The sequence below is a fragment of the Heteronotia binoei genome, chromosome 4 (genome assembly GCF_032191835.1).
Source record: "Heteronotia binoei isolate CCM8104 ecotype False Entrance Well chromosome 4, APGP_CSIRO_Hbin_v1, whole genome shotgun sequence".
Lineage (NCBI taxonomy): Eukaryota > Metazoa > Chordata > Lepidosauria > Squamata > Gekkonidae > Heteronotia > Heteronotia binoei.
This window is the reverse complement of record NC_083226.1, coordinates 184,329,167-184,351,293: the sequence shown is the minus strand read 5'-3', so window position 1 is coordinate 184,351,293 and position 22,127 is coordinate 184,329,167. Positions and strand designations below refer to the sequence as shown.

At 49.4% G+C, this 22,127-nt stretch overlaps 2 protein-coding genes across 2 annotated transcripts; both read right to left on the bottom strand.

Annotated features, from left to right (window-relative positions):
* Window positions 1-2,264: 2,264 nt before the first annotated feature.
* Window positions 2,265-3,668, bottom strand: LOC132570199 (zinc finger protein 213-like). The gene is made up of 2 exons (XM_060236632.1): window positions 3,255-3,668; window positions 2,265-2,447 (listed from the first exon to the last, which is right to left on the bottom strand). Exons 1-2 carry the CDS (start codon window positions 3,666-3,668, stop codon window positions 2,265-2,267), a joined length of 597 nt encoding a protein of 198 aa, XP_060092615.1.
* A 15,001-nt stretch (window positions 3,669-18,669) lies between these two features.
* On the bottom strand, window positions 18,670-20,190 carry LOC132570198 (zinc finger protein 135-like; the record flags this gene model as incomplete). Its single annotated transcript, XM_060236631.1, has 2 exons — window positions 20,185-20,190; window positions 18,670-19,791 (listed from the first exon to the last, which is right to left on the bottom strand). Coding segments are annotated over exons 1-2 (1,128 nt in total), but the record flags the coding sequence as incomplete, so codon positions are not given.
* Window positions 20,191-22,127: the final 1,937 nt, after the last annotated feature.

The window sequence follows — 22,127 nt, the reverse complement described above, 5'->3', positions numbered from 1 at the left end:
GAGCTACAGACAACATGGCAAAGTGCACGGTCTCCTGGCTGGACACCAGCTGCTTGCTGATAACAAAGATGAGTAGCTGCAGGCTTGCTCCCAGGCAGCTGGCTGCAAGCATGACTTTAGCATTGAGCTATAAAATCCAGCCAAGAGAGCCTGTTAGGTGTGGATGCAATGTGTATGACAGACGCTAAGCCACCAACTCTGCCTTGCCTGACTTCTGGAATAAACGACCCTCTCTTGCCTGACTTCCGGCACATGATACTGGGAGCCTGCAAGACAGTGCTGCTAGCTTTTTTACCCTTTCTGCTGCTGAGTCACAGAAACTGTGCTGTTTAATGATGGCTTATTTAAAAATCTTTAATGAACTTTTATACATTTTAAAAAAGGGGTCTGCTTTACTTGTGCACACTCCCCTCCTGAGCCCACAGACTGGGTGCTGCTTGGATACAAAGAGTGAGGAAGATCCTGTGAATTTAGGGGGAAGTGTTTGTGAGTTTTCTGCATTGTGCAGGGGGTTGGACTAGATGACCCTGGAGGTCCCTTCCAACTCTAGGATTCTATGATTCTATGACTGCCGCCTGCCCCCGATGGCCCAGCCTCTGTGGAACTCTGCTGAGGGGGGAAGTGTTTGTGAGTTTCCTGCATTGTGCAGGGGGTTGGACTAGATGACCCTAGAGATCCCTTCCATGATTCTATGACTCAGGGGGACCCAGGTTTCGGTTGTGGACATGACCCTTTCCAGATCACAGGCAGCGAGTTTTGTAATCCTGTTCAGAGGGAAGGACGTGTTGGAAAGCCTGGCTACAGAGAAAGTAGGTTCTGGCACTTTCCAAAGTATTTCTGAGGGATCTCATCCCCTTTGCCTCAAGCCAGGACACCTGCTGTGGTTTGGGTGATGGCCACAACACTGGTCTCAGTTGCCCCTGTGCAAAGGTGTGTGCAACACACACACATATACACTCATGAAGCTGCCTTCTACAGAATCAGACCTTTGGTCAACTTAAGTAAGTCTTTTCCTGTTAGTTCAGCAGCAGCTCTCAAGAGTCTCAGGAAGACATATGAATATAAGAACATAACAGAACATAAGAGAAGCCATGTTGGATCAGGCCAATGGCTGCTCCAGTCCAACACTCTATGTCACATAAGAACATGAGAGAAGCCCTGTTGGATCAGGCCAATGGCCCCTCCAGTCCAACATTCTGTGTCACACAGTGGCCAAAAAACCCAGGTGCCACCAGGAGGTCCACCAGTGGGGCCAAGATACTAGAAACCCTTCCACTGTGCCCCCCCAAGCACCAAGAATACAGAGGATCACTGCCCCAGACATAAGAACATAAGAGGAGCCATGTTGGATCAGGCCAGTGGCCCATCCAGTCGAACACTCTGTGTCACATAAGAGAAGCCATGTTGGATCAGGCTAGTGGCCCCTCCAGCCCAACATTAAGAACATAAGAGAAGCCATGTTAGTTCAGGCCAATGGCCCATCCAGTCCAACATTCTGTGTCACACAGCGGCCAAATATATATATATATATATATAGACACACACGCGCACACACACACACATAAACACCCTGTGGCTAATAGCCACTGATGGACCTCTGCTCCATATTTTTATCTAACCCCCTCTTGAAGGTGGCCATGCTTGTGGCCGCCACCACCTCCTGTGGCAGTGAATTCCACATGTTAATCACCCTTTGGGTGAAGAAGTACTTCCTTTTATCCGTTTTAACCTGTCTGCTCAGCAATTTCATCGAATGCCCACGAGTTCTTGTATTGTGAGAAAGGGAGAAAAGTACTTCTTTCTCTACTTTCTCCATCCCATGCATTATCTTGTAAACCTCTATCATGTCACCCCGCAGTCGACGTCATATAAACATGACATCACACCTTGGGGACCCCAAGAGCCCCCAATGGCCCTCCCCACAGTTCCCAGGTGGGGCTATCACCTTCCCTAGTCCAGCATCTTGTTTCCCCACAGCCACCTGAGACGCCACATTCCCCCATTATTGTTGGGTCCGAGAATCTGGTCTTCAGAGCTCTGCTGCACCAGGTGGAATTGCTCTGCCGAGGTTTGCCTACCTTTTCTCTTTAAAGCCACCCTGAGCTCCTCTTCTGGAAGGAAGGTGAGATATGAATGTTTAAATAAATGGGAGGGATTGCTCTCCATTCATTGGTGTGATCTCTTTTTGGAGGCATCACAGTTAGTGGACATTGAGTGCCGCAGATTAACTCTGTGTGCTGTGAAGTATTTCATTCTTTTCCGGACTAAACTAGTATCTGCCCATCAAATTCACCATGTGCCCCAATCGCACCCTGGCACAAGGAGTCCTTACCACAGGAGAGGGCATCTTGGGCATGCTCCATGGCCTGAGCCCTCTGCCCTTGCTCCAAGGAAGCACCTTCCGCCTGAGGGAATGTAGCTTCTGCCTTCACGGATGGTGCCCACATCTGAAACAAAAGGGGTAAGAGCTGGAATGGAAGAGAGACCAGGGAATGGATCCTGCCCCACTCCTGGACTATCCACCCTTCCATCAGCTGACCTGGTGAGTTATCTGGAGGGGTCAGAAATTCTCCAGTAGAAGAAGCTGCTTAAGAAGGCCGTTCAATCTCCCATTTGGATCATCGAATCATAGAGTGGGAAGGGACCTCCAGAGTCATCTAGACCAACCCCATGCACAATGCAGGAACTTCAGAAATACCTCCCCGCCCTCCCCCACACACATACATCCCCAATGACCCCTGCTCCCTGCTCAGAAGATGCCAAAACCCTCCAGGATCTCTTGACAAATTGGGATGGAGAAAAATTGCTGACTAACCCCAAACTATAAATCAGCACTTCCCTGCGAATGTAGGAAAGGGTCACGAGAACGACATGAGTCTTTTTTATTTCTCGAGTCTCATACAAATCGTTTGTGATTGGCCCTTCAATATTTTGTTTTTAAGGAAGTCCCAGCCCTCTTGAACTCTTCTTAAGCATTTCTGACCATGTGATTTTACCCAGCATAACTAAGTTTGTCAAAATTTGCTTTCCTGAAGTCCAACCTATATGTCTGGCTATGGACAGCTTTTCCTTTCTCCAAGACTGTAAATTCCAAAATCAAATAGTCACTGCTAGACAGGGTACCCGTAACTCCCACCAGTTCTTCCTGTTGGTGAGAATCAAGTTACACCAGGACAGATGTCTGGCAAGGAACTTTTAGGATAAGGCCACCTCTAACTGTTTGAATTGGACATACCTGGAGTGAATCCCCTCACCTGTTCTGCCTGCCTCTTCTCCTCTGCCTGACTCAGGAGGAAACCTTCAGCCAGGGCCACCGCCTGGGAACTGGTCTCCGGCCCACATCCTCTGACCCAGCTCTGCATTGCCTGCGGCAGAACAGTCAGGAACTGCTCCAGGATCACCAGGTCCACAATCTCCTTCTTGGTGCGCCTCTCCGGCCTCAGCCACTGGCTGCAAAGTCCATGGAGCTGGCTGCAGACCTCTCGGGGCCCATCGGCCTCCCGGTAGCAGAATTGCCGGAAGCGTCTGCAATCTACATCTGAGATGGCAGTGTGCTGATCATGGATATCTCGCACCCAGAATTCAGCACTACTCCCAGCTTGGGTGGGATGGAGGCCTGACATTGCTGTCTTGCCAGTTCCAGGTGCTTCTGGGTTCTGCTCTTCCATCTCTTTCCTCTTATCTCAGGTCACCTCTGACTGAGTAATGATGCCTTTAGTCTCTTGCGTATGAAGAGAGGCGTCTCTCTGGGTGAAAGGGAAGACACCGACAGTCGCATGGAAAGCTAAAGAGAATGGAGATAAGAAGAAGATGATGATTTTGGATTTATATCCCGCCCTATAATCTGAATCTCAGAGCCGTCACAATTTCCTCTACCTCCCCCCCCCCCTTCTAAAAAACAAACGCCCTGTGAGGTAGGTGGGGCTGAGAGTTCTTTTATAGCAGCTGCCCTTTCAAGGAAAGCTTCTGTGGAGGAACCGGCCCGATTCTGCCTTCAGACCCGGTCCCGTCAGCTCCCTATTGAGTCGCCAACTCCTGGAGGGAGCTATTTCTCCTCCTGCCCCTTGGGCTCGCTGCCACCACCTGCTCAGTCTAGGGGTTCAGATTGAGAGGAACAGGACTCCCAATCCCCCTCTCCAGCTATGAGGCCAGGCCTCAAGGTCCTCTGCCACCCTGTACTTGGGTTTCACAGAGACCTCAGCACTTCTTTGGGGCACCCCTGGAGGATTGGCACCTTATCCAACTGCATGCCTTCCCCCTTCCCCGGGGTCCCCTTCTTAACACAGCGTGGTCTAAGCGGTTGGGGATCTATGTGGTACAGAGATGGACTGCCAGCATTTAAAACAGAAAAAATATTTATTTACAAGAGAAAAAGATAGGGAAAGAAAAACAAAACAAAAAGAGTTGCATTTAAAAAGTTAGCACAGCACCCGCACAGCACACAGCATAACAAAGAAAAGTTGATTATGAACGCATCCTACTGGCCCTGATCTAAACATGCCCTGCCCTTTTTGATGACTTACTTTGTCTTACTGCCTGGAGGCCTCATTTTCCTGAGCAGGCCTCCCCCACAGGCAGGAGCTCACAGGCAAGCAACCTCTCTTCCAGAGCGCCAGATGCAAACTAAACTCTTCCTGCTTAACTCACATGCAAAGAACAAAAGCACTTCCTGCCTCTCTAGGAGACTTTCCCCCTAGAGTTGTTGGTTTGGCTCTGGAAGGGAGGGGGGGTTTGGAGGGAGGCTACAAAGCCTGCTGAGGAATTTACTGATCCCTGCCAATGAAGCACCAACACTCTAAGATGGCGTTTCTCCACAGCTTCTATGAAAGCTATGGCTGACCCAAGGCCATCTCAGCAGGTGCAAATGGAGGAGTGGGGAATCAAACCCAGTTCTCCCAGATAAGAGTCCGCGCACTTAACCACTATGGCTGACCCAAGGCCATCCCAGCAACTGCAAGTGGAGGAGTGGGGAATCAAGCCCGGTTCTCCAAGATAAGAGTCCGCGCACTTAACCACTACACCAAACTGGCTCTCACAGAAGCTGCCTTTTCAAGGACAATGTGAGGGCTATGGCTGACCCAAGGCCATTCCAGCAGCTGCAAGCAGAGGAGTGGGGAATCAAACCCGGTTCTCCCAAATAAGAGTCCGCGCACTTAACCACTACACCAAACTGGCTCTCACAGAAGCTGCCTTTTCAAGGACAATGTGAGGGCTATGGCTGACCCAAGACCATTCCAGCAGCTGCAAGCAGAGGAGTGGGGAATCAAACCCGGTTCTCCCAAATAAGAGTCCGCGCACTTAACCACTACACCAAACTGGCTCTCACAGAAGCTGCCTTTTCAAGGACAATGTGAGGGCTATGGCTGACCTAAGGCCATTCCAGCAGCTGCAAGTGGAGGAGTGAGGAATCAAACCTGGTTGTCCCAGATAAGAGTCCGTGCACTTCACCATTACACCAAACTGGCTCTCACCACTCCATTCCCCACTGAGGGAGAAGGGGAACCCAAAATCCTTGGCATCTGGGCCATCCAATAAGTCATCCCATTAGATCCCATCTTGAACTCCCTTCTGGGCCTCCTAACCACCAAAAGGTGAGCTTCGTACTCTTGCTGCTGGCCCCCATAGCAAGATATGAGCCCCTACCTCTGGAGATGCTGTGCTGGCCAGGGGCCTGCCCCTCTCTCTTGCCTGGCAAAAGGATGCCCTTCCTCCCACCCAGACCCCAGGTCAGGAGAGAGAATATGGCGTCGTGTCTCCTCTGCCAAGCGAGGTGTGGATGGAGGGAGGAGGCAGGGCGATGTGGCCGGGACAGCCGTGTTCCTTCCCTGGGCATCCAGTCTGCACAACACTGCTGCAGGTGGGTAGGTATGCAACCCTCCATCTGGGGCATTGCCTGGTTTCTTTAGCCCAGGACTCCTGTGGCTCAGGCTGCAGTCCTCACAGTGGGGTATGCCCAGGTGCCATTTGTTCCTGCTGGCCTCCTGTCTCTGAGAGGCTGGTGCCAGGGGGTGTGGCCACATTAGCATGCCCCGCCCCTCTCTGCCTGGCACAGGGGAGTCCCGGTGCTGTGATAGGTGGGCATTGAAGGTGCTCAGGGATTCATTGTCTCTCGCTGCATTCCACCCTCCCTTGTCCTGGAATACATGCCCACCAGTGTTTCCTCCAAGCTGAGTTAGTGTGAGCTAGCTCACAGGTTTCTAGCCTCCAGCTCACACATTTTTGTTTTAGCTCAGGAAAAATGGTCCCTGTGACGAAACCGGCCCGATTCTGCCTTCAGACTCGGTCCCGTCAGCTCCCTATTGAGTCGCCAACTCCTGGAGGGGGCTATTTCTCCTCCTGCCCCTTGGGCTCGCTGCCACCACCTGCTCAGTCTAGGGGTTCAGTTTGAGAGGAACAGGACTCCCAATCCCCCTCTCCAGCTATGAGGCTAGGCCTCAAGGTCCTCTGCCACCCTGCACTTGGGTTTCACAGAGACCGCAGCACTTCTTTGGGGCACCCCTGGAGGATTGGCAGCTTATCCAACTGCATGCCTTCCCCCTTCCCCGGGGCCCCCTTCTCAACACAGCGTGGTCTAAGCGGTTGGGGATCTATGTGGTACAGAGATGGACTGCCAGCATTTAAAACAGAAAAAAAAAATATTTATTTACAAGAGAAAAAGATAGGGAAAGAAAACTAAAACAAAAACAGTTGCATTTCAAAAAGTTAGCACAGCACCGCACAGCACAGCAAACAGCATAACAAAGAAAAGTTGATTATAAACGCATCCGGTTGGCCCTGATCTAAACGTGCCCTGCCCTTTTGGATCACTTACTTTGTCTTACTGCCTGGAGGCCTCATTTTCCTGAGCAGGCCTCCCCCACAGGCAGGAGCTCACCGGCAAGCCACCTCTCTTCCAGAGCGCCAGCTGCAAACTGAGACTCTCTTCCTGCCTAACACATGGCAAAGAACAAAAGCACTTCCTGCCTCTCTAGGAGACTTTCCCCCTAGCGTTGTTGGTTTGGTTCTGGAAGGGAGGGGGGGGAGTGAGAGGAAGGCTACAAAGCCTGCTGAGGAATTTACTGATCCCTGCCAATGAAGCACCAACACTCTAAGATGGTGTTTCTCCACAGTCCCAGAACACAATAATTGATGCAGGAGCTCCCAACTTTAATGCCAGCACCTCACAAAGCAGAAGTTTTTGCTCACAAGACTCTGCAGCTTAGAGGGAACATTGATGCCCACCCCCTCACCCCCCACCCACATACAAATTTCAATTCCAGAGGGGAGGGCAAAAGGAGCGCCTGGTGGGGTTGCCAACCTCAAGGTGGGATCTCCAGCTCTCCAACCAGGATGACCACCCACCTCCCGCCGGGAGAGACCAGCTCCCCGCGAGGAAACCCTGGCACCAGGGGAGGGGGAGGACTCTGCGGCACTGGCTGTCCCCGCCTCGGGTTCCCCCCCCCCAGCCGGCCCTCCCCGCCATGCACCGCTCCCCCAATGCCCAGGGATTTCCTTCCCGCCCGCCCGGGAGCTGGCAACCTCTCCCTGCAGCTGCCAGCCTGGGACTCCCCCCGAGGCCCCCTGCCCGACACCCTCCGGCTGCTGCTGCAGAGGGGAGGGCAAAAGGAGCGCCTGGTGGGGTTGCCAACCTCAAGGTGGGATCTCCAGCTCTCCAACCAGGATGACCACCCACCTCCCCCCGGGAGAGACCAGCTCCCCGCGAGAAAACACGAGGGGAGGCATTGAGGCACTGGATCTCCCCGTCTCGGGTTCCCCTCCCCAGCTGGCCCTTCCCGCCATGCACCCCTCCCCCAATGCCCAGGGACTTCCCGCCCTTCAGCCCGGGAGCTGGCAACCGCTCCCTGCAGCTGCCAGCCTGGGCCTCCCCTCCGCGGCCCCCTGCCCGACACCCTCCGGCTGCTGCTGCCTGCTCTGGTTGCCAACCTCCAGGGGGGTCTCCAGCTCTCCCCCGGGAGGACCACCCACCTCCGCGGCTTCCCGCTCCTCTTCCGCGGGGCTGCAGACCTTGCTCCGCCCCCTCCCCGCCTTCCCGGTCCTCCCGCGGCCGCTCCAGCCGCCCACTCGGTGGCTTTAACCCTCTCGGCGCTGCAGAGGGAGGCAAGGGGCGCCCCGCCGTGTCCTGCGCCGAGAGGAGCTCCGGCTGCTGCTCAGGGCTTTGGGGGCTCTTCTGCACCAGATCTGGGGAGGCTGCAGGGCAGGAAGGGGCAGATGGACAGTGGCTGGATGCTGCTGCTGCAGCCCTCGGCCGGGTCAGCGGAAGGACCTAAGAGAAGTCCTGTTGCCTCCCGCCCCAGCACCAAGAATACAGAGCATCCCTGCCCCAGACAGAAGAACATAAGAGAAGTCATGTTGGGTCAGGCCAATGGCCCATCCGCTCCAACACTCTGTGTCACACAGTGGCCCACAAACCAGGCGCCACCAGGAGGTCCATCAGTGGGGCCAGGACACCAGAAGTTTGTTAGACCAGCTAGCCAATCAGCATGAACGAGTCATCCCATTAGATCCCATTTGGGCCTCCTTTCTGCATTAAAGTTGGAAGGGTCATCTAGTCCAACCCCCTGCACAATGCAGGAGACTCACAAATAAAAAGGTTACGGTGGGGCCTCCAGCTCTCCGCCCAGGAACACCACCCACCTCCCGCAGGGAGAGACCAGCTCCCCGGGAGGAAACCCTGGCACCGGGGGAGGGCTCTGCGGCACTGGCTGTCCCCGTCTCCGGTTCCCCCCCCCCAGCTGGCCCTTCCCGCCATGCACCCCCTCCCCCAATGCCCAGGGACTCCCCGCCTGCCCGGGAGCTGGCAACCCCTCCCTGCAGCTGCCAGCCTGGGCCTCCCCTCCGAGGCCCCCTGCCCGACACCCTCCGGCTGCTGCTGCCTGCTGGGGTTGCCAACCTCCAGGGGGGTCTCCAGCTCTCCCCCGGGAGGACCACCCACCTCCGCGGCTTCCCGCTCCTCTTCCGCGGGGCTGCAGACCCTTCTCCGCCCCCTCCCCGCCTTCCCGGTCCTCCCGCGGCCGCTCCAGCCGCCCACTCGGTGGCTTTAACCCTCTCGGCGCTGCAGAGGGAGGAAAGAGGAGCTCCGGCTGCTGTTCAGGGCTTGGGTGGCTCTTCTGCACCAGATCTCGGGAGGCTCAGGACAGGAAGGGACAGAGAGCCAAGAAGCAAACAGATGGACAGTGGCTGGATGCTGCTGCTGCAGCCCTCGGCCGGGTCAGGGGAAGGACCTAAGAGAAGCCCTGTTGCCTCCCGCCCCAGCAGCAAGAATACAGAGCATCCCTGCCCCAGACAGAAGAACATAAGAGAAGTCATGTTGCAGCAGGCCAATGGCCCATCCGCTCCAACACTCTGTGTCACTCTGTGTCACACAGTGGCCCACATCAGGAGGTCCACCAGCAGGGCCAGAACCTCAGAATATACTTTTAAAGTTTGAAACCATGAAAGTTATATATATTTGACAATCCAAGGAAAGGAAAGTTCCCCTGTGCAAACGCCAGTCGTTTCCGACTCTGGGGTGATGTTGCTTTCACAACGTTTTCATGGCATACTTTTTTGTTTTGTATTTTTATTGCATGATGTGTTAGGTAATATAAAATGTAATAAAATTGGAAATGGGGAAAGAAAAAGAACTGCTCTTGAGAGAACATCTCAGAGAACTGCAGCTGATCCAAGGTCACCCAGCAGCTGCATGTGGAGTGGGGAATCAAATCCAGTTCTCCCGATTAGAGTCTGTGCTCCTAACCACTACACCAAACTGGCTCAGAGGTGAAAATGAGGCTCCGCCCCACCCGCGAAGTCCTGGAGGGGCTGACCTAGTGGCCAGCAGCTCAGAACTGGGCTTTACTTTTCCAAGGTAGAGGATGCTGAACGGGGAGAGAGGAAGGCAGAAGATATTGTTTATACCCCGTCCCATACTCTGAATCTCAGAGTGGCTCACAATCTCTTTTACCGTCCTCTCTCACAACAGACACCCTGTGAGGCAGGTGAGGCTGAGAGGGCTCTCACAGCAGCTGCACTTTCAAGGACAACTCCTGCGAGAGCTATGACTGACCCAAGGCCAGCAGTGGAGGAGTGGAGAATCAAACCCGATTCTTTCAGATAAGAGTCCGCGCACTTCACCACTACACCAAACTGGAAAGCTGAAAACGAGGGCAGAAAATATAGGTTGGCTATGGGGTGGGAAGGAGAGAAGGAAGCATGAGAAAAGGAGGTCTTTCAGGAAAGGGAAATATGAAACAGTGTGTGTGTGTGGGGGGGGGGATGAGATGCTTCCCCCAAGTCTTTGCCCAATTAGAAATAAATAAATGTAAAAGTCATGAAATTTCCACACCTATCAAACATATCTCTTTGAATAAGGGCTCCCCTCCATAAAAAAAAATTAGTCCTTAAAGCTATCTGGCAAGGTCGGTTAGCCTGAAAATGTGACCTGCTAAAGGGCACTCAAAGTCCTTCCAATCCTCCTGTGGATTTAATGAACCTGCTGAACATAGAAAACAAAGTCTGATTTGCCTGGTGCAAATCATCTTTAATCTGAGCTGTGCCCCTTCCTGAGTTTTGTTTTCTAGAGTTGCTCACTGCCTGAAGGCGGAAAAAGCATTCTCTCCCTTTAACAGAGGCACGATGGGCTGTTATTTATCTCTTCAGATGCCCATTTCCACCCACAAAGCCTCTGGGGAAAGACAGGATCCCCCACCCTTTCAAGTCTGTTAGCAACCCTAATGCAGAGGCCTTTCCAAATTAAAGGAGTGAGATGAAATCTCTCACCCTGCTGCATGGTCATAATCTCCAAGGAGGAATGCAAGGGGACCTCTGAGGAGTCAGAGGTGAGGAGTAACCTCGGCCCAGGGCTTCCTCTGGGGCATTTCTAGCTCATGGTTTTAGTGGGAGGGGGAAGGAGAAGGAGAGAAACTTCCATATCCTGCCTGGGAAAATCTGGGGGTGGGAGGAGAATCAGGATTAAGGAACATGTTCAGCAGTACTGCAGTACTGTGGTCAGAACTCTCTGCTCACGACCTGAGTTCAATTCCGGCGGAAGGTGGATTCAGGTAGCAGGTCCAAGGTTGACTCAGCCTTCCATCCTTCCGAGGTCGGTAAAATAAGTCCCCAGCATGCTGGGGGGAAAGTGTAAAAGACTGGGGAAGGCAACGGCAAACCACGCTGTAAAAAGTCTGCCGTGAAAACGTTGTGAAAGCAACGTCACCCCAGAGTCGGGTGACACATCTCACAGAGGTCTGAGAGGAGCGGAACAGAGCAGAGCAGCTCTCATAGCTGAGACAGCTGGAGAAGTTGCTGAGTATTTCTGAGTTTTGAAAGACTTCATTCTGAAGTTTGTGGGGCTGCCTAAAATTCTGAGGTGTGATAGCTTGGGAACTGCTGTTTGTTTGCTCTTTGTTTGGTTGAGTGGGCTAAAGGAGAAAGAGATTGAGAGTGATTGCTGCTGACTGCTGAGGAATGCCTCTGCTCCACCCTCTTTGCATTTTAAGCTGCGCCTTGCCAAAGGCGCGAGCCTTTGGCGGGAGCTAAAGGGCTCTTGGCCTGTGGCTCTTCGCCTGGGGGCTCCCTAAGGACCAGGAACCCAGATCCCTGATTTCCTTGTTCTCCCAATAAGGTAAGTTCCCAATAAGGTAAGGTAAGTTGACCCTCCAGAAGGGGAGCCATGGAAACAACAGCATTTAAAGAGGACTGTATATTTAATATATATATATATCATGAAGGTAGAATGCCAGCAGGGGGGTGGGGGCTTTCCAGTGTTTTCCACTGAGTGTCACATGTATGACTATCTGCCCACAGGACAGAAGTCTTGGGTGTGTGCTCGATGCAAGGAGCTCCTGGTCCTCAGGGAACGAGTTCGTACCCTTGAGGCCGAGGTGACTGCCCTGGAGAAGCAGAGACGGTCAGTAAGGCACTTGGGGAAGACTCTCGGGGGCGTATTAGATGAGCCCCACTCTGAACGTAGCAGCCCCGTTGCTGCCAGAGAGCGTGAGGGTCGAGAGGGAACAGGGCACCATGCTGAGGATAAGGGGAATGCGCCCTCAGAAGGGACCTCTTCTTCGGTTGGTGAGTGGAAATCCTTTCGCGCCAAGGAACCATGTGGATGATTTGTGCCTCCTTTGTAAGAACAATAAACAGCTGGAATGGTTTATGGAGGAAACACAAACACTATTTAAAATCAAGTATTTGGGGGAAATACAACATTATCTTGGGATGCAAATTACCAAGAATACAGAAGGGCACTATCAAGTAAGCCAAAAAGAAAAAATAATGAAACTATTAGAGAAATATGGAATGACCGAAGCCAAAGTAGTTCAGAGCCCCATGACTACTGGTTATGCAAAAGAGGAAGATGATGATGAGACCCAAAAGACCAGCACAACCACATTTAACTTTAAAAGGGGTAAATTCTCTGAGATGAGGCGGCATGTGAGGAGGAAACTGAAAGGAAAGGTACATACGGTCAAAACCCTTGGGGAAGCTTGGACACTATTTAAAACTATAATCCTAGAAGCTCAGATAAAATACATACCACAAGTTAGGAAAGGCACAAACAGGCATAAGAAAAGGCCTGCATGGTTAACAAACAAAGTAATGGAAGCTGTAAAAGGTAAGAAGGACTCCTTTAAGCGGTGGAAAACCAGTCCAAGTGAGATTAGTAAAAGGGAACACAGGCTGTGGCAAATCAAATGCAAGACTGTGATCAGGCAGGCAAAAAGGGACTATGAGGAGCATATTGCAAAAAACATAAAGACCAACAATAAAAATTTCTTCAAATATATCAGAAGTAGGAAACCAGCCAGGGAGGCAGTGAGGCCCTTGGAGGACCATGAGGTAAAAGGATTACTGAAGGAGGATAGGGAAATGGCTGAGAAGCTAAATGAATTTTTTGCCTCCGTCTTCACTGTGGAAGACGAAAACTTTTTGCCCGCCCCAGAACCACTAATTTTGGAAGGGGTGTTGAAAGACCTGAGTCAGATTGAGGTAACAAAAGAGGAGGTCCTACAACTGATAGACTAATTAAAAACTAATAAGTCACCGGGTCCGGATGGCATACATCCGAGAGTTCTGAAAGAACTCAAAGTTGAACTTGTGGATCCTCTAACAAAAATCTGTAATCTGTAAGGTAGCAAATGTCACCCCCATCTTTAAAAAGGGTTCCAGAGGAGATCCGGGAAATTACAGGCCAGTCACTCTGACTTCAATACCAGGAAAGTTGGTAGAAACCATTATCAAGGACAAAATGAGTAGGCACATTGATGAACACGGGTTATTGAGGAAGACTCAGCATGGGTTCTGTAAGGGAAGATCTTGCCTCACTAACCTGTTACAGTTCTTTGAGGGGGTGAACAAACATGTGGACAAAGGAGACCCGATAGATGTTGTTTACCTTGACTTCCAGAAAGCTTTTGATAAAGTTCCTCATCAAAGGCTCCTTAGAAAGCTTGAGAGTCATGGAGTAAAAGGACAGGCCCTCTTGTGGATCAAAAACTGGCTGAGTAATAGGAAGGAGAGAGTGAGTATAAATGGGCAGTCTTCGCAGTGGAAGACGGTAAGCAGTGGGGTGCCGCAGGGCTCGGTACTGGGTCCCATGCTCTTTAACTTGTTCATAAATGATTTAGAGTTGGGAGTGAGCAGTGAAGTGGCCAAGTTTGCGGATGACACTAAATTGTTCAGGGTGGTGAGAACCAGAGAGGATTGTGAGGAACTCCAAAGGGATCTGTGGAGGCTGGGTGAGTGGGCGTCAACGTGGCAGATGCGGTTCAATGTGGCCAAGTACAAAGTAATGCACATTGGGGCCAAGAATCCCAGCTACAAATACAAGTTGATGGGGTGTGAACTGGCAGAGACTGACCAAGAGAGAGATCTTGGGGTCGTGGTAGATAACTCACTGAAAATGTCAAGACAGTGTGCGTTTGCAATAAAAAAGGCCAACGCCATGATGGGAATTATTAGGAAGGGAATTGAAAACAAATCAGCCAGTATCATAATGCCCCTGTATAAATCGATGGTGCGGTCTCATTTCGAGTACTGTGTGCAGTTCTGGTCGCCGCACCTCAAAAAGGATATTATAGCATTGGAGAAAGTCCAGAAAAGGGCAACTAGAATGATTAAAGGGCTGGAGCACTTTCCCTATGAAGAAAGGTTGAAACGCTTGGGGCTCTTTAGCTTGGAGAAACGTCGACTGCGGGGTGACATGATAGAGGTTTACAAGATAATGCATGGGATGGAGAAAGTAGAGAAAGAAGTACTTTTCTCCCTTTCTCACAATACAAGAACTCGTGGACATTCGATGAAATTGCTGAGCAGACAGGTTAAAACGGATAAAAGGAAGTACTTCTTCACCCAAAGGGTGATTAACATGTGGAATTCACTGCCACAGGAGGTGGTGGCGGCCACAAGTATAGCCACGTTCAAGAGGGGTTTAGATAAAAATATGGAACACAGGTACATCAGTGGCTATTAGCCACAGTGTGTGTGTATATATAAAATTTTTTGCCACTGTGTGACACAGAGTGTTGGACTGGATGGGCCGTTGGCCTGATCCAACATGGCTTCTCTTAAATTCTTAAACGACTGGCGTTTTCACAGGGAGCCTTTCCTTTCCTTCCTTCACCTTCCACAAGGTTCACATGCCAACTCCACAGATACTATTCCATTTCCCAACGCTGCATAATATTGTGTGTGTGTGCACGTCTGACCTCTTAGAACTTACTGAGTTGTTGGGAAGGAGACCCAAGGTTTTCTTTCCAACCCAAATAAATCCTTTCACCAGAACTCTTTGGGCTTCAAGGTAATAACACCCCAAAAACACGCACAGCAGGCTGGACGGGGGAGATGAGAGGGTTGTGTAATGCCTCTCAAGAGCTACTTGTCAGATTCAAAAAGTTTCTGAACTAAGGCTGCCGGCTGGTCACACAATGTTTATGCCCGTAGCAGAGAGGCTGCAGGGATCTCTTATCCTCAACATGTCCATTTCGTCACAGGATTTGGAAAAGGAAATGTTTCTGCCAGTTTTGCAGATGTCAGAAAACTTAGATTGGCAGATCACATGAAGCAGCAAGTTTCACTGGGGGGGGGGGGAACCACTAAAAAAGCCCTCCTTTGTGTAACTACTTTCTGAGCCTTCAGCACCTGGGTGTCTGAAGAAGACCCTCCGATCTGATCCATTAGATTGGCCTGCATCTGACTCAACGCTGTCGCTAGGTACATTTGCATACCGGTTTGCCACTCTTCAACGATCTCCTGTGAAATCACAACATGCGCCGGATCAGGGATCCCCGGTAAGGGTGTCGATCTCTCTGTCTTACACATCTCAGACGGGCTGAGTTTATCTCCTACACCTTAATTTACTTATTTAACAAAAATGTTATATCTCCCCCTTTCCCTGCTCAGAATGAAATTAAACTACTCAATTCATTAGTTGACAGGATCACGCTATACCAACTTAAATGATCTATTTCTTTTTTAAAGTAATTAATTACAGTTAATCAAGTACTGATTACCTCTTTAGTTACAATTAGTTATAATCAAACTTAACCATTAATTACTTCTGTTTGCCGTGGTCAAACACCCAAAACCGTTCACAATATCTCTCAGTAATAATTACTTCTATTTTCTAATAATTAAACATTCACACCTATACACCATGCCTCTCATACGCTCCTCTCTTCACTCATGCTTTATCATTGCATCCTACACCCATCACTCATCCATGTTAACCCAAGCACTACAACTTCCACTCTTTATCAGTCATCCTACACTCTCTTCTATACAGTCCAGTATCTCTCCAGAAATTGAAAGTTCAAATAAACACATCTTGCTGTCAGCCACTTTGAATCTTCCAACCTTGTTCTTCCTTCCTTCTTCCTGCCTTGTTCCTTCTACAGTTTATAGTTTAACTATCATAAATCTAGTTCCACCAATTCACTGTATCCCCCCGTCTATAATTTTTCTACTTCACAGATATATTGATTAAGCAACCAACCGCACCTACTCACTTAGCTTTCCACTCACAAAAAATCAACCACATTTACTCTTTTCTCTTTGTATTTATAAGAATAATCAGCCAGAGGTCCATCAGCAGCCGCAATCTGCCTGCTAATCAAGTATACCAAACGCTAAACCTTTAATCCATCTCAGCTGTTGCCGTCGTCAGTTCCAAACTTCTCCTCTTCTCCATCGCTGCACTCAGTTCACCCCCCCTTCATCGCCCGACCATAAATTCCAAGTCGCTGAATATTCTTTAGCACATAGTAAACTACTCAGCTCTGTCTATTGCCTTTTGTTGGAAGTCTCTTCTCAGTTGTAAAAACCTTGCTGCCCTTTCTCTTCCTCTCCGGCATTCACAGCTCCTTCGCCGTTAAGGCGTCCGCAACAACCCGGGCTTCGGGGATACCAGGAGGCTCAAAATGGAGCCGACAGCCCCAGCTCGACCCTCCTCTTGCTCCCCCTGCCTTGAGAACCCCCCGACTGGGGTCCTACTGGGTCTACCTGCTTCTGGTGACCCCAAAAGCCCATCTCCCGCAAGAGCGATAGGGAATGCGACTGCTTGTCGCCATTCTGAAACTGGAAGCTTTCTGTGTAACTACTTTCTGAGTTTTCAACACCTGGGTGTCTAAAGAAGACCCTCCTCAGAGCCAGATATAGGAATGTTTCAACCCCTCTATAGATCCTCTGAGGAATATGACAATCAGATCTGTGCTTCAAGCTCTTGCCACACCCTGAGCATTTATGAGGTTGCACCCTTGTGTGGACTCCTCCAGGCTAAGGAAATGTGATCTGGTCTTGAATCTCTTTCCATCGGCGCAGCCTGTCCCTGCGTTCTTCCCTGTGAGATCTATTTGCGGGCTTCAAACATGGCTGAAGCTCCTTCCACAATCCAAGCATTTTTAACATTTCTTCCTAGTTAGGGTAAGATTTCTGTGCAGCTTCAACTTTGTACAAGAGTTTATATAGTGTCAACGGACTTTTGATAAGGTTCCACATACTACCCTTGTTGGCAAGTTGGTAAAATGTGGTTTGGATCCTGTTACCGTTAGGTGGATCTGTAACTGGCTGACTGATCACACCCCAAGAGTGCTTGTGAATGGCTCCTCATCCACTTGGAGTGGAGGGACAAGTGGAGTGCCTCAAGGATCTGTCCTGGGACCTGTTTTATTCAAAATCCTAATACATGATTTGGATGAAGGAATAGAGGGACCACTTACTAAATTTGCAGATGATACTAAATTGGGAGGGATTGCAAATACAGTAGAACAGGGGTGGCCGACGGTAGCTCTCCAAATGCTTTTTGGCTAAAACTCCCATCAGCCCCAGCCAGCATGGCTGATGCCTGGGGCTGATGGGAGTTGTAGGCAAAAAACATCTGGAGAGCTACTGTTGGCCACCCCTGCAGCTGAAGACAGAAACAGGATCCAGGATGATCTTGACACACTGGAAAACTGGGCTAAAACCAATAAAATGAATTTTAACAGGTATAAATGTAAAGTTCTGCATTTAAGTAGGAAAAGTTGGAAGGGAACTCCAGGGTCCTCTAGTCCAACCTCCTGCACAATGTAGGAAACTCACAAACACCTTCCCCTAAATTCACAGGATCCTCATTGCTATCTGATGGCCATCTAGCCTCTGTTTAAAAACCTCCAAGGAAGGAGAGCCCACCGCCTCCTGAGGAAGCCTGTTCCATTTAGGTAGGAAAAATCCAATGCATGGTTATACGACGGGGAAGACTTGTCTTAGCAGTAGTATGTTTGAAGAGGGGTCTTACATGAGTCAGCGTATGTTCCACTAAGACCCCTAGATCCTTTTCGTACATACTAATGCTAAGACAAGTCTCCCCCGTCCTATAACCATGCATTGGATTTTTCCTACCTAAATGGAACATGCTTCCTCGGGAGGTGGTGGGCTCTCCTTCCTTGGAGGTTTTTAAAGAGAGGCTAGATGGTCATCTGACAGCAATGAGGAGCCTGTGAATTTAGGGGGCGGTATTTCCGAACTTCCTGCATTGTGCAGGAGCTTGAACTAGATGACCCTGGAGGTCCCTTCCAACTCTATGATTCTAATGTTTTAAATGAAGAGTAGGTGTAAAATATGAAGAAAGACCTTTTTATGGGGTAAGCATTTTCATCGTTTCTCTTTGTGGTGGTTCTTAGATTCTCTAGACGATTTCCATACCGAGTTAAACTGAACATTCTGAGCATTTCTCCTCTGTTTTATATGAAGAGTAGTTGTCTTTTAGGTGTAAAATATGAAGAAAGACCTTTTTTGGGGGTAAGGATTTTCACGGTGTCTCTTTCTGGTAGTTCTTAGATTCTCTAGATGATTTCCAAGCTGAGTTAAACTGCACATTCTGAGCATTTCTCCTCTGTATTGCCATTGAGGACTTCTATTGTTAATCAGTCTCCTATCGTTAATCAGTCACTCTGAGCACTCAAAATGTTTCTTCCCTGTGGGTTCTTAAGTCTGGTGAACAACGGCCACTCCAAATGAATCTCTTTCCTCACTCTGAGAATTAAAAGGGTTTCTCCCCGTATGGGTTCTTAGATGCTGTTGAAGAATGCCATTCGAACTGAATCTCTTTCCACACTCTGTGCATTCAAAAGGTTTCTCTCCCATGTGGGTTACTTGATGCCGTTGGAGAGTGTAATTCCGACTGAATCTCTTCCCACACTCTGAACATTCAAAAGGTTTCTCCCCTGTGTGAGTTCTTTGATGGTGTTCAAGACGCCATCTCTGACTGAATCTCTTTCCACAATCTGTGCATTCAAAAGGTTTCTCCCCTGTGTGGGTTCTTTGATGGTGTTCAAGACTGCGACTCTGACTGAATCTCTTTCCACAATCTGTGCATTCAAAAGGTTTCTCCATTGTGTGGGTTCTTTGATGCGTTCGAAGATGACTATACTGACTGAATCTCTTCCCACACTCTGTGCATTCAAAAGGTTTATCACCTGTGTGGGTTCTATGATGCTTTTGAAGATTACTACTCCAACTGAATCTCTTCCCACACGCTGAGCATTCAAATGGTTTCTCCCCTGTGTGGGTTACTTGATGCTTTTGAAGACTGTTACTCCGACTGAATCTCTTTCCACATTTTGAGCATTCAAAAGGTTTCTCCCCTGTGTGGGTTCTTTGATGGCCTTGAAGACTATTACTCTGACTGAATCTCTTTCCACACTCTGTGCATTCAAATGGTTTCTCACCCGTGTGGATTGTTTGGTGCCGTTGAAGACTGAGCCTCTGACTGAATCTCTTTGCGCACTCTGTGCATTCAAAAGGTTTCTCCCCTGTGTGGATTCTTTGGTGCCGCTGAAGATGCCTACTCGTACTGAATCTCTTCCCACACTGTGCACATGCAAAAGGTTTCTCCCGTGTGTGGGTTCTTTGATGGTTTTGAAGACTGCTACTGTGACTGAATCTCTTCCCACACTCTGAACATTCAAAAGGTTTCTCCCCTGAGTGAGTTCTTTGATGCTCTTGAAGATGGCTACTCTGACTGAATCTCTTTCCACAATCTGTGCATTCAAAAGGTTTCTCCCCTGTGTGGATTGTTTGGTGCTGCTGAAGATGCCTATGTGAACTGAATCTCTTCCCACACTCTGAGCATTCAAAAGGTTTCTCCCCTGTGTGGGTTATGTGATGCTGTTGGAGAGTGGAACGCCGACTGAATCTCTTTCCACACTCTGAGCATTCAAATGGTTTCTCCCCTGAGTGAGTTTTTTGATGCTCTTGAAGATGGCCACTCTTACTGAATCTCTTTCCACACTCTGAGCATTCAAAAGGTTTCTCCCCTGTGTGGGTTATGTGATGCTGTTGGAGAGTGTAATTCCGACTGAATCTCTTTCCACACTCTGAGCATTCAAATGGTTTCAACCCTGTGTGAGTTCTTTGATGCTCTTGAAGATGGCCACTCTGACTGAACCTCTTTCCACACTGTGTGCATTCAAAAGGTTTCTCCCCTGTGTGGGTTACTTGATGCCGTAGGAGAACGCCACTCTGACTGAATCTCTTTCCACACTCTTTGCAGGAAAATGGTTTCTCCCCCGTATGAGTTCTCTGATGTTCTTGAAGATTTCCAAACCTCTGGAATCTCTTTCCAGACTCTGTGCATTTGAATGGTTTCTCCCCTGTGTGGTTTCCGTGGTCCACAAGCAGCTGCGATCTACTTCTGAAGTACTTTCCACAATGAACAGATTTACTTGCCTCCATTATCCTGTGCTTTGGAAAATGTACAATCTGCTTTCTTCCATCTCGATTGTCAGACATATGGCCACAGTACTTTCTCTTAGGTAGGCCTTGATAACTGACATTTTCTTTCAAGCCTTCATTTTTAACTCTGTCTGACATTTGCTGATGAAGTTCCTCGTCCTCCTCATTTCTCTGATCATCCTCTGCTGGAATAAATAGAGAGGCCCTTTTAGTACCTGGGAGGTTTGTAAGGTCCAAAGGCATCTATGTGACTGCATAAGGAAAGGATTGACGGCCCTTGGCCTCATCCAGCCTGCCTGATCTTAACCAACTTTCCCCAGAATATTTAGTATTGAAGGATACCTCAGCCCCTCAAGAGCCACAGCAGAGCTCTTGCCCAGAATGAGTTTCTGCACCTCCAGATTTCAGGCCCCAAAAGGTCGCTCTCCCACTCTCCCTCCTTACTCAGAGGGCTTTATGGTTGCACCAAACCAAATGTCGCTCAGAAGTAAATCGGAAATCCCCCATGGCCGTTCCTTGCTTCTTCCCTTGACATAACATGAAGGATACTCACTCTCAGCCAGCTCGTTTGGGAAGGAAATATGTTCTTGGGATCCTCTTGAGGAACTCTGCAGCCTTTCTTTGGAAGTGACACCACAGTCTGTCTCAAACAGAGCCTCTCTTACATTCCTGGCTTCTTTTGCAGATATATGAGAGAGAGAGAGAGAGAGAGAGAGAGAGAGAGAGAGAGAGAGAGAAACTGATCATTTTTTGGCCTTTCTTTCATTGTGAGGTCATTGTCTGTCTCCACCATAGTCTCTCTTATATTTCTAGTTTTTTCGCAGAGAGAGAGAAAAAGAGACTGACCATTTTAATATGAGGAAGGAAAGAAATTGAAGAGTAAAAATTGTTCTGGAAGGAAGGAAGTTATGGTTAAGGTCACAGTGAAAAAGAAAAGGATTTATTTATTTACGTTATATTTATATCCCGCCCATTCTGTACAGACTCAAGGCGGCTAACAGCATAAAATAGACAGTAAACAAAAGCAATATTAAAACAATAAAACAACAAAATAATCAGATAAATGGCAATGGTGCTACTTCAAACACTTCATGTAATATTTTCTTTCTCACCCGCACAGATCCTGGGCAGTTAGTAATAAAAGCGCTATGGATCCAGAAGTGGTGGCAGCCCTCTCCCATAAGATGTCATATGCCATCCGAAACAGTTCAGTCTCGCAGGCCCCGCGGAACTGCAATAAATCCCACAGGGCCCTGATGGCTTCTGAGAGAGTGTTCCAAAGTATTGGGGCCGCCACCAAGAAGGGTCTTGCTCTGGTGGAGTTGAGCCTAGCCTCCTTTAGCCCAGGGACAGCCAGATTTTGAGAGCTTGATTGCAGTGCTCTCTGGGGAACGTGGGGCAAGGCAGTCCCGCAGAAAGGTAGGTCCTAGTCCATATAGGGATTAGAAGGTTAATACCAGGACCTTGAAATGAATTCCATCCGCAACAGGCAGCCAGTACAGCACTCTCAGCACAGGCTGAATGTGCTCCTGACAGGGAAGCCCCATTAGTAGCCTGGTTGCAACATTCAGCACCAGCTGCAGCTTCTGAATCTGAGTCAAGGGCAGCCCCGTGTAGAGAGCATTACAGTAATCGATTCTTGAGGTGACCAAGGCGTGGATTGCCATTGCTAAGTCGCTGCGCTCAAGGTAGGGGACCAACTGCCGTGTTCGCCAAAGGTGAAAAGAAGCAGCTCTGGAAGCGGCTGTTACTCGGGCCTCCATAGTTACGGAGGACTCCAGAAGCTCTCCCAAGCTCTTAACTTTCAACGCTGGCGTCAATGGTGCCCCATTGAAGGCTGGTAGGGGAATCACCCTTCCCGGGCCTCTGCGACTTAGATAGAGAACCTCTGTCTTAGAACCTCCATATCCCACCTTTCTGAAGGAGTCTCAGAGCAG

What these genes read in the sequence shown, in the direction of transcription:
- LOC132570199 (XM_060236632.1), bottom strand. Translation starts at nt 3,668, where the DNA reads ATGGAAGAGCAGAACCCAGAAGCACCTGGAACTGGCAAGACAGCAATG. An exon ending in AGAAGAGGCAGGCAGAACAG is followed by an intron (nt 2,448 to 3,254) that starts GTGAGGGGATTC and finishes CTTTTGTTTCAG; the next exon opens with ATGTGGGCACCATCCGTGAA.